Raw genomic sequence first — 12,268 nt, forward strand, 5'->3', positions numbered from 1 at the left:
TTCTGGGATTGTCCCTTCCCCTCCTACATCTCTTTCCCTGGAGTATCAGGAAAACTCCATCCAGGTATGGCCAACCTTGACAAAATGTTTTTCTGAGACAGTGAAGAAATGGAATTTATCAGCAAAGCAATTTTTGCCAACAAGTTATGACTGCAGTTGAGCAAGACTGTGTCAAAGGCAGAAAGACGCTGTGGTAATCAAAATGTACAAGAACAAATGCCAAGAAGTTAATTTTAGCTGGGTAAATGGGTAATAAGAGCCACAACTTAAGGATTTATATACACAAAGAACTGGAAAGATAGGCTTAGGATGCCTATATCAAAAATAACAAATTATGGACCTAGTGGCAGACAGTAGAGGTGATTTACTGGGGAAGAGTCAGAAAAGAAGAAATCATGAATATTAAGTACTCAATAATTAAACAGTGATTAAAGTAGACATTACAGCTACCAACGATGTCATTGGTCTTCATTGACAGCTAATATACAGGTAGGCTGTTTCAAAGTTTATGGACGTTGTCCGCAAAAGGTACAGTATAGTATGTTAGTATACTACAGACTCACTCTTCTTTGTAGAACACTTTTGGACTATACACAGTACATTGACAGTTTTTGAAGTGTATGACATGGAACCAGGAAAGAAAATTATTTCCACAGAAGTTTTAAAGGAGATTGGACTACAGCAAATATATGCAAGAAATTGCTTCAACTATCTGATGGTCAAGATGAACAAATGTAATGGGTCAAAAAAGGAGACCAAAAAAAGATAAGAGTGCCAATTTCTTAGGGCTGTGTTTTATTGGATACAACCAACCATATAACATTCTTTGTCCTCTCTTTGCCAGATGGTTTTGTTTTAATAGAATTACGTAGATTCTTCATAGACAGATTGACTTTTTACCCAGGCAGGGGAAAGACGACAAAAGAATAAACAAAAGACACCAAAACCCTGAACATACCAGTCTGATAGACACCTCATTAAGCGTGAACTACAACCTCATTGGATTTACACAATATTTTTTTGCAATGATATTCCTTTGCTGACTCACTGAGACTAGTAATAACTAACAATCCCTTCTGGTATTATTGACTAGTAATCACTTTCATAATTTTATACTTGTGCTCTAGTTATCTACCTCCCACATTAGCCACTTGACAAGGTTGGTTTGTTTATTGATGTCAGCTCTTTTCTCCAATCATCTTACTCCTTCATAACCTTGCTCTCTATGTATTGGATACCTACTGATATCATGACAGCCTATTGCTATTAACAAACTTGTAAGATTAACTACTGCCCTGCAATGCATTTAAAAAAAAGATGTTTTTCAGTACCCCACTCATCTAGCACCGATAATGAATCAAGAAGAAAAATGTTGATCGTTGTTTTTTAATCAACCATGTCAGCTGTACAACTTTGTTTTCTCTGTGCCTACTGAGATCATAAGCTTTTAAAGCAGTAAGGAAAGAGGGACTTAATTTGTTCTCCCACTCATACCTGACTTGCCAACCTCCAAAGAGAATAGTTTTCTTATTCTGCTGTACCTATGATCACCAAAAGTTAAGTAAAACAAATGGGGTCTGGGAGCAAAGAATAAAGCGCAAAGAAACAGCAGGAAAAAAAAAAAAGAAAGAAACCAAACCAAACCCTGTTTTGCCTGGTGTTGTTCTCTTTACTAGACAGGAACATATGATTTTTATTTATTAACTGTTATTTTGATGGCTGTCATCATGGTAGGACAGACTCCTCAAACTCAAGTCTCTGTTACTAGTTCTAGGCAGTCCAAATCTTGATCTGTTTTGGAGCTCCCCTCACCTTAAAATGAAACATCCATGACTACTCCATAGCCTTCTTCAGTGCAGATATTGACAAAGGGTATGTTTTCTTAGCTTGTAAATCTGACTACATCATAACCCATGTTTCTTAATCTCTGATTATCATTTCTAAAATTTACAGTTTAAACTGCCATCCCACAGAAACTTCATTTTTAGAGAGCTATAATGTCTGCTTCCAAAAAATCCTCTACAGAATAGAAGCAAACACAGGCTGCTTTTCATTTTTGAAAGCACTTGGCTACTCTCAGCCTGTGCACTATAGCTCCAGTTTAACAAAGACTTTTTAACTGTCTCTTTCTGTCTCAAGGCTGGATCTGTCCCATTGACCACAAGACAAACGGAAAGTGGTAGTGGGGTTTTGTATTTAAAAACACATTTCTTGGCAGGAAACACAATCTGGTTGAGTTGTTATGTGGGAAAGGTAGGTTAGGTTTTACTCATGGAATCAATACAGCTCTGTTGATTTCCAAATGATTTATACCAACTGATGTCCCCAGTATTACTACACCTTTAAAAAAAAAAAAAAAAATCTGTTTGTAACTGCCCTCCCTGTAGGGCCTTTGTCCTCTAAATTCACCCACTAAATGCAGCCTTTCAAGTTGCACTGCTATTTTCAGTTCATTTCAAGAAGCGCAGAAGCTGCAGAAAAAGGTGAATCCTTTGTTCAAGTGAGTTTTTTGATTTTTACTTTTGATTTTAAAGGCAAGGCATTCTCCAAAGCCCCCCCGACACTGCTTTCTGAAAGACTATGCAAGTTAATGTAAACTGCTTTAACACAGCCTGTTTCAATTTAAGTACCATAATAAAGCTTTTAGCCAGGAAAAAAGGGGTTTTGTACCTTCAAGAGCCTTATGTTAGGGAAGAATGTAGAAAGAAAACCGATAAGAGCAAGAACAGCAGAAGAGAGAAGACCACGATCGTTTTCCTGACAATCACATCATCCAAACCAGACTGGTGTACAATGAATGGGTTATTGCACGTGAGCAGCCGGTTTATATAGAAGCGGAAGCTTAGCAGTATGTGCTGCACCTTTTTTGAGAACGTTTCCCCGTATGTATCGACAAGCCACCTTTAGGGCGTGCAAACGCTAATCTCTTCACTTAGAAGCTTCCTCAGCTTGCTACACTCGTGCTGTTAGGCCAACTCGGAACATCGCGGGTGACGGAGGAGCCGCCATCCTTCTGCCAGGACGGAGCAGTCCGTTTAGCCCCGGCTGCCCGCCCGAGCCGGCCCGATGGGCCGCGCCGCTCGGTCCGCGCACGATCGGGGCCACCGCTGCCGCCCAGCCCCGCGGCGGGCGCCGGGCGCGGCCCCTCGGAACCCGCTGAGCCGCCCCGCGGAGCCCTGCCGCCGCGGCTGGGGCGAGGGCGCGCCGACGCTCGGGGGAATGCAGAAAGGCTCCTGCCGCCGGGCAGCCGAGGGCTGCAGGCAGCGGTGCTCCTGCTCGCTCGCCGGCCCGCGCCACGCGCGGCCCTGCACCCGCAGAGCCTGCCCGTGCCGGCTCGGCGGCGAGGGGTCCCCGCCCGCCGCCAAGATGGCCGAGCGCCGGCACCACAATGCCGCGCTGCAGCCTCTCTCCGCTCCGCCTCGCCAGCGGGAGGCTGCGGCTCGCTAGCCCCCCACCGACTGGCAAGGAGCCTCCTCGGCGCGACCGCGTTGGGCCCCGGGAGAGAGGCCTGCGGTGGGGCCGGGCAGCCCGAGCATCTAGGCGCGGCGCGTAGGGCGCCGGCGCACGGAACCTTCTCGTCGCGCGGGCAGAGCCCGCGGGCCCCAGCCGTACGAAGCGGCCATCCGACTCCGCGCGGCGGAGGGGACCAGGCGGAACGATCCCGGCGCGGCTGCCTGGCGCAGCAGCCCGCGGAGGCGGGAGCGGAGGCCGCCGCTCTCCCGGCCGCTCCGCGTCCGCTGTGCCAGCGGTACCTGCACGGGTGCGGAAAGCTTCGTGCCGAGAGGACCCTGTAGTCAGCTCAGCGCCGGACCGGGCTGCTGCGGGGCAGGCTCTTCAGGCGGACTCGGGCGCTGCGGCGGCCGGTGCCGAGCTGCGTACGTCCGATGCTCCGCGCTCTCCTCACTGTCTCCCTCTAGCTCCCACCGCTATTTAAGCAGCCGCCACCTCCGGCGGCCACGCCACATGGGCTGACAGTTTACTCCTCGCCGCAGTCCAATGAGAGCTGGGGCAGGGCCGCCCTGAGCCGGCCCCGGGGTGATGCCAACCCCTGTCCGCCAGAGCCGTTCCACAGGAGGAGGGGGTCTTGGGCAGGCCGGGGCGGAGCCGGTCGGGCGCCCGTGCCCGCGGCACTGGGCCAAGCTCCTGCGCCCCGCCCTGGAGGCCGTGGAAGGCCGCGCTCTGCGAGCGGCGCCTGGCTTTGCCCAAGCCCATCGCAGCGAGCGCCGCGTCCCTTTCTGTGTCCCTCTCCCCCCGCCCCGCGGATGTGCACACTGTGGTTGGGACTACTACTGCGCCGGCACCGTGGCTCGGCAGGGCGCGCTGAAGCCGGGCGGGCGCCGGGCCACGGATCGCCCGCGCACCCGGCAGCGCACAAAGAGAAGGGGCGCGCGGCTGGACGCGCAGTCCTGGGCCGGCACCCAATCCGGAGGCGGGGGCGTGTGGGCGGGGGCGCGGCCCTGCCAATGGCGTGCCCCGTAGGGGTGTTGCTAGGCGATAAGGCGATGTGGTGACTGTTGAGGGGACGGCCGAGGCCGCCGGCGTCGCGAGCAGCACCCGCCACACGCCGGCGGCAGCGGTCGTTCACCCCGGCGGAGCGCGGTCCCGAGGTTACCACAGGGCGGCGGGCACGCCGGCCGGGGATGCGCTGGCCCGTGCCCGGTCCAAAGTGGAGGGGGGGGGGCTACCCGCAGGCGCCGAAAACCCGTTCCCCTCGTGCGCCGGGAGCCAGCCGGCGGTGCACCTACCTTTCCAAAAACGGAAAAGGGGAAAGTTCGCTCTGTGTGCAGCCACCTTTTGTCCACTTCCTCCGTAACTTGTACTGGTTCAATTACAGCAGTAAAAACGTTAGAATTTTGTTCTGTATCACCTACGACACGAAAAGGCCCTTCTGCCTTTTGGTCAGCAAATGCGGGCCCAAATGCTAAGATGCAGGAAGCATCCCCCTTCTCTTCGTGTAGATAACGTTTCGGTCAGAGGTCCTGTTCCCATTCCTGCTTTCCACTGCTGCCACCACTTAAATATAGCTGGACTACAACCTTCTGTCAGCAGAACTTTTGCCTTTATCCACACATTCCTCAATGCTATATAGTTTTTCAACCCTTTGATAACAACAACAATCAGAAATTTGCTCGGAGTTTTACTTTTTCAGTACTCTAATCTGCTGAAATTATTTTTAATAGGCTCTCCTTTCTTTGTACAATTCAATAGCATCCACACTACTACCTCATCACCCTTCGTTCTCATCTGTTTTTCTTTAAGAATCAATGTCCAGTTTGTTAAATATTTTGGTCATAGTAGAAAATTATGAGAATTCTCATCCTCTGTTTAGGACACAGTTCAACCTCTCCACAGGATCCAAACAATAAGTCCACGTTATTTATTGTTATTATCCATGTTTTGTAAATTTTCAGCATACTTATATGCCACATTCTTCTAAAAACATACAATGATTGAACTCTTCCTTTTCCCTATCAAAAGGAACAAGATTTAAAAAAAAAAAAAAAAACAAGAGCCATCATCTTCCCTTAGTACAATTTTCTTAAGAAAACCTGTTTCTCAGGGAAACTGAATAAATTAAATTTGCCTTCTTGGCAAGAGATCTGCATGACCAGGCATGCCAGGTGACATACTGGGGAAGAAAAACAACACTCCAAAAGAAAAACAACAACAAAAAACCCACAACTAAATATCCACAAAGAAAACTACAAAGGCATTTCTGAAGTCTGCAGCCCATGAGATTATCTCGACGATGTAGGAAATAAAGAGTAATGTTTTCCAGTCTCAGATGCAGTGTTACAAAGATTATTAATCAAACTACTTTTTTTTCTAATGGCACACTGCTTTTAATGCCAATTGCAAATGCACGGAATTTCATAGCATTAAAATACTTGCATCTCCACATTTCAATTAAAAGTATGAAATTGGAAATAAAGTAATAATTCACAGAATAAACTGCAGCTATTAAAAACTGAAATTTACACATTGTGCTCTAGAAATAACCAATGAGAGCTGTAACTGTGGTCTGATCTGGGCCAAAATTCCTGTACTTGTTAGAAATCACTGCTTTGAGCTACAAAAAGAGCTCATTCAGGGCCTGATTCAAGGGAATGCATCATGTTTTTCCAGCTCACGAACAATGTTAAATATTGAATCCAATGACAGGATTTTCAAGTAATTAAATGGCTCAGAAAAAAAGCTCACAAGGTCTCTCAGGCCTCATATTGGCTTGGTAACATCCCAGTGAAATTTAATTGCAGATTTAGCATTTAACTGTAATATCACAGCACCTTTGTTCTAAAGCAAAATATTATCAACAGGAAGTAGAAAAACAATTACTCAAGATGTTCTCAAAATGGTTACTAACATATTGTCAGATGCCAAAGAGAGAGTCTGTTTGCAAACAGTACCAGGAAAGTGGCACTTAAAAAAAGCACTACAGAAGGGATAAAAAAAAAAGGGGGGGGTGGGCACTTACAGGTAGTAGCTCTCTTCCTTCATTAATCCTGTTCAGACTTCACATGTTTTTACTAGCAACTGAGAAGTATTATTTACTTCAACAATACCACTCACAGAATCACAGAGATTGGAAGGGACCTCTTGTGATCACCAGTTCCCGTCCCCCTGCTCAAGTAGGGTCATCTGGAATAGATTGCCCAGGACCACATCCAGTTGGGTTTTGAGTATCTCCATGGATGGAGACTCCATAACCTCCTCTCTGGCCAATCTGTTCCAGTACGTGACCATTCTTTGAGTACAAAGTGAGTTTTTTTTTTTTTTAAACATCCCAGAATGTTCATTACTACATAGATATCCCTCATTACATCACAACCCACTCAAGTTTTCTTTTAGTTTCACCTGTTGTAAGACTTATTTCTTACAATACTTCTGCAAGATTCTAAGTTTTTCATTGCTTTAAACTTTAGGCAGTTTAACAAAAATATTAGTATTAATCTTAATATTAGTAGTAGTGTGATGATAGAAGTTCAATTTTATACTCTCTCATGCTCCTTGAACAAGTGGAAAGAACTGCAGAAGATGACAAACAATATAGATTAACGTGTGATCTTTCCAAAACCCTTTCTTTCAAGTTGAAAGATAGCTGCACGGGATTAACGGTTGCATTGTTAATTGTAAGAAAACAAGTGGGTTGACACATCCCACTTCTAAGTTTAAATCACATCTACAGTTTCTCAACAAAATATTTGCTAAAGACCTGCAAGCCCTGCCTAGCGGCACAAAGATTTACATATGTATTAACTGGGCATTTCTAAATCCATGATGCAAGCGATATTTAACATATATAATTAAAACAAATACGTATTAACACTGAAGTCTATAATCTCACCATGTACACAGATTAACCCTTACTCATGAAACTGGGAACAGTATTTCTTTTCTCTTCTGGCCTCAAACATCCCAATTTGACATACAAAAATGAACATCAAAGTAATGTTTAGATCTAATTTATATTCTTTTAATGTAAATTAATAGCAAGCACGGACTGAAACTTGCTGCCAACAGAGAAATCAGTCTTTAATATTATAGTTGCGGATTTTTGACATGTTAGAAGAGATTTTTTGTTTTATGGGGTAAGTACAAGATAAAATCCTGGATTTTAACTTCTGCTGAACTTCCAGCTTGGTACCTCTGAGTGTCAAATCTGCAGCTGGCAGTTCAAGTTTATCCTTGCCTTTGATATCTTGCTGAGATTCTTCAGATTGCTCATTTGAACATGTAACTTCAAACTCCAATGCTCAAATAAACAAACAAATAAATAAATAAATAAAATGTTGTGCTTATGTTTGCATTTAATCCAAAGACTGGAGAACTGAAAAGAACTGGTTTACACTTTTCCTTTAAACACACCGCTGCCACAGTGGCACATTGTCAAAATCTTATATCAGGCTAGAGAGCCATTTTTATAGTAGCAAACATAGGGGACACAGAACTGTGTATGAAGGCCTGCCACATGGGTAGTATATCTCAGCATCTCCTGCTCAGTCCTTGCTTATCTGTACCCGTTCAGTTTCCATTAGCATCAGACTACTTGACAGAGAAGAAAGGAAGACAGCTGGAAGATCAATGAAACTGTTCAATTCAAGCACTACCTATCTGTTCAGCTGTTTTTAAACATCATATTTTACAAGCTTATTCTTCTCTCCACTGTGAGAGAACACACAGTACCTGCACTGAATAACACGATGCAAAGTTAGACCTACCTATTCCCATATTGTGAAATGGTGTTAAAGTAGTTGGCTGCAATAGTTTGATCTCTTTCAAGAAACCACCAGGAGATGAGAGCTGTAGCAAAACGTGTTAGGAGAAGCATGATCCAAAAGGCTCAACAGCAGTTCTGTGGGCTTGACAAAGCTGCATTACTACCACTATCATGTGGGTTTGTTTGCCCCCACCCTTTTTTTTTTCCTCTCAATCTTTTTCACACAGGAAGGCATTCGCTGGGGAAACCCTTGTTTTTGTCTAAAATATTTCTGTGTAGTAGAGTGGGCTAACTCAAAAAGTAATATCTTTGGTTGGGAAACAGGAAGATTGGTCTTAATACCAATGGAAGTCTGTTCTCCAGTCTCTCTCACATAATTGTCTGAAAACCACTATCTCCAACTACATCAACTGCAGCCTTATCACAGGTTTCATTAGGTAAGATAAGTGGAATTGGTCAGTCACAGTAGTCATTGTAAGCTATAAGCAATGTTTACAGGTGCTAGGTTCCAGCCACTTAATCCTTATTTTTCAGTGCACTGAGATTTTAACTTCAGATTTTCTATACAGGGCCAAAGCAGACAGCAGAAGTAGGCATAACGTTCTTGTGATAATACACAATACAGCATTCTGTAGTTAAATTTTTTTCAAGATTGCCAGACTTCAGGCCTAGGTACTATCCAATCACAGAGCAAGAATGAGAGGTACAAAAATTGACAAAGATAGGTTATTAGCAGGAGAAGGTAAATTCTCATAGTCAACAGAACATAGAAGAAAGTGCAAACCAAATTCTACATGGAAGGAAATAAATAATTCATTCCATGATTCAAGAATACTTATCTATGGAAGGTTTATAGCTCTATGCAAAACATGACACCGTGGCAAATGTCAAAACATGACACTTCGAAATCATTCTTGTGTTCAGGCTTAGACTGAACCAGTTGTTCATTTATGAGTGTGCAATATCTGTGCTGGGTTGGCTTGGTGCCATTTGTTATTATTACAGGTGGCAAAAGCACAGTGCGCTCTTGTGCCATCGATATGAAATGTTGTACAGCTTGCCACCTAGTGGTTACCTACACATGTAGGAGACATTAAAGAGAATTGAAGCTTGGAAACCCTTTGGGTATATTTGCCTCTGGAAAAAAAGATCATTATAGTGCATTACCTTAGACGTCTGCCACATCTGTCAGATAAAGAGCAGAATTTCATGACAACATCAATGCTTTATGACACTGCGGGAGGCAGTGTTTGAAAAGTCACAGATACAGCTTCAAAGATTATTTTGATTGAACAGGAGCCACAGCAAAATGAGATTCATTGTCTTTTGTGGTCTAAATAACAGCAATGAGCAGATCCATAAATATCACACAGTCAACACTGCTTACTGATGGTCTGCTTATGAAAGATTTTCTCAGTTTTGAAGGGCCTTTTGAATTAAACCAAGGGCATGACTTTCAGACATAATGTGGGAGGCCCTAATCCTATAGATCCAAAGGCAAAGCAACCAAGCACCAGTGTATCCATCACATGCATTCCTTCCTCTGAAGTTTTCTCTATGCTTGTCTCTTGACATTAGACATGTTGCAACTAGAAAAAGCTACTTAGGTATTTGGAACAGCAACACAGAACAAAAGCTTTTTATATGGATGGCTATTGAAAAGCTTTGGGCTGGCGAAAATCTGTATTAATATAGAAATTTAAACAAACTGCAAATTGGCAAGGTTATATCTACAAAACAGAAAAAGTAAAAGAACCAATAGCCCAGAATTCAAAATGCTATTTGAAGTAAAATATCCTTAGCAAACCCTGAATAAGGACCATCATATATTACTGGTTCCGCTTGGGACTGTTCACGTCCAAAGGACCCTGAAAAAAATAGGCATGAATATGCACAGTAGGGTGACATTTAAATGTAGTATCTTGGTTTCCACAAACAAATAATGAAAAGGCATACCTAACTTATAAGCCTATAACTCATTTTCAGAAGTGACCTTGTCAACAAGAACTAGTGAGAACATAGTTAACAGCCTAAATTGCTTTTGAAAATGAGCCTAAAATTTAGTCTGTGTAAATGCTTAATATATCTTCTATTTGATTTGTGTTAACTATAGTGAGTGAGAGATTAATATTCATATTGATTTCTTTTTTCTAGAACTAAAAAGATACAGGCAGACATGTTGCATGAGCAAATTGAAGTTTCCCCAAATGGCAAATTTAATTTAAAAAACTTTTCACTAGATATTTGCTTATGGCTAACAGTGCCTCAGAAGGAACACCAACTCAAACAAGTTCCTATTCAGAAGAAGAACATTTAAGTGAAGAAAGTGTAACTAGGGGATTAGTTAATATTTGTGAAGCACTTCAAAGATGAGAAGTTTTATGTAACATAGAAATCATGAGTCCTTCCCTGATTAAGAGGTAGACTGAAGCCAGAGCCAGAGCCCTCTTTCTGTTTGTTAATGTTTTACCAGATTCTTTCTCTGGCCAGCTTTTTACCCACATGGATTGCTCTTAGAACTGTCAGTGATGTCAAAGCTGTTGAAATTCTGTCTAGTGTGGAAACACTTAAGATAACTTTTGATCCATAAAGTGTAGAATTTCAGATCACAACGTTTTGCAAGTAACAGCAACAATAAGAGTTATAGCAAAAGAAACTCCTGTATTCAAGTTCAAGTAGCAAACCAGAAAAGTTACTTTGCTTCAAAACATCTTATTTTTTTTGTTTGTTTGTTTTGTTAGGATACGATGTAAACTCAACTAAACATCCCAGGACCACAGTTATGGATAGCTGTGGACATGGAGTTTCTTAAAATGTACAGTGGGACCATCCACCAGAACTGGAGCTCTACTCTGACATGGAAGATACAAAATTTCATCTGCCCCAAAGGCATATAAAGTAAGTGGGGACACTCTAAGTGCAGACATAACTTGCCTTATGCTCATATTCCTTCTGCACTGACCCCAGCCTCTACTGACCCAAGGAAACCTAGATGATCAGGAGCATTTCACATGGTAACACAAAGCACCTCCCACAGTACTGGCTTCACTCTAAATGGGATCTTACAGCTGAACTTCAATAAGTAATGTTTGTCTTTGTTTCCAGAAAAACTAGTAACTGTCCACAATAGCAAGTAAAAATGGTATTAAGCTAAACTTGAAGAAAAAAATCCAGTTTTTAAAATGTTTTACAAAGTTTCCCTCCTCCTACCTAACAATTATTTGAAAATTAAAAAAGACCCTATAGCCCACAGGTGAATAGAGAAAGCTTGCAGCTTGTGCAGGAGCTATCCCTAACCCTTGTCACACTATTGTATGTGTCACAATTTTGAGAGGCAAGCACACATCTTTTCTGACAAGCAACTTTCCTTTGAAGATGGACTGTCATCAGCATTCAAGATACATAAGTTATGGAAGACCAATGTCTCCCACCTGCTCTCAGGGACATAACATACGAGAAGGAAAGAAATAAAGAAGTGTACTCCTTACTAGTACAGTATGTACACAACACTGATGTTTTTAATACCATCACAGCTTGTACCCATCAACTCCTGTTGCAGGATCACCTGAACAAGGAGCCTGTGCTCCTTTCTAAAACCCTTACTTCTACTTATCTGCAGAATTAACACAAACAGAAATATTTAATTCATGTTATTCCTACAGTACAAACTACAAAATAGCAGATAGAGTAAGGAGAGAGAAAAATCAAAATATTTCTTAGCTTTCTGACTTGCTTCCAAGTTTCCACAGGCTCAATTTGATCATGAAATGAACAAGGTACGTAACAGTCCATTTCAGTAATTCAGCATTAACATAAATGTCATTCACACTGCAAAATATATCCAGTCATATACTGGAAATATAGCAAATTGCAGGGCTTATCTGACATGCCAACCATTTTAAGTCCCAAAAGGCTGTTTTGTATATGAAAAATAACTGAACGAAGATGTTCAACAGGATCAGAAAGATCAGAAGATCAGAGAATAATTCTCACCCTATAACCATTGCTGTTTCACCAGAAATGCCCATAAAACATAGCTATTGGTATGAC

General features: G+C 42.8%; 2 protein-coding genes across 2 annotated transcripts in view; both read right to left on the minus strand.

The window, feature by feature from the left end:
• Positions 1 to 4,030, minus strand: part of FASN (fatty acid synthase) — a 47,530-nt gene extending 43,500 nt beyond the window's left edge. The window contains exon 1 of the mRNA XM_048050305.2: positions 3,753 to 4,030. The gene's annotated coding sequence lies outside the window, so the exon portion shown is untranslated. The remainder of the gene's footprint in view (positions 1 to 3,752) is intronic.
• Positions 4,031 to 5,433: 1,403 nt separating this feature from the next.
• Positions 5,434 to 12,268, minus strand: part of CCDC57 (coiled-coil domain containing 57) — a 33,176-nt gene continuing 26,341 nt past the window's right edge. The window contains exon 11 of the mRNA XM_066980358.1: positions 5,434 to 7,753. Within this exon, the coding sequence (XP_066836459.1) occupies positions 7,527 to 7,753 (227 nt within the window). The 3' untranslated portion in view covers positions 5,434 to 7,526. The remainder of the gene's footprint in view (positions 7,754 to 12,268) is intronic.

This window comes from Anser cygnoides, chromosome 19 (genome assembly GCF_040182565.1).
Source record: "Anser cygnoides isolate HZ-2024a breed goose chromosome 19, Taihu_goose_T2T_genome, whole genome shotgun sequence".
NCBI lineage: Eukaryota > Metazoa > Chordata > Aves > Anseriformes > Anatidae > Anser > Anser cygnoides.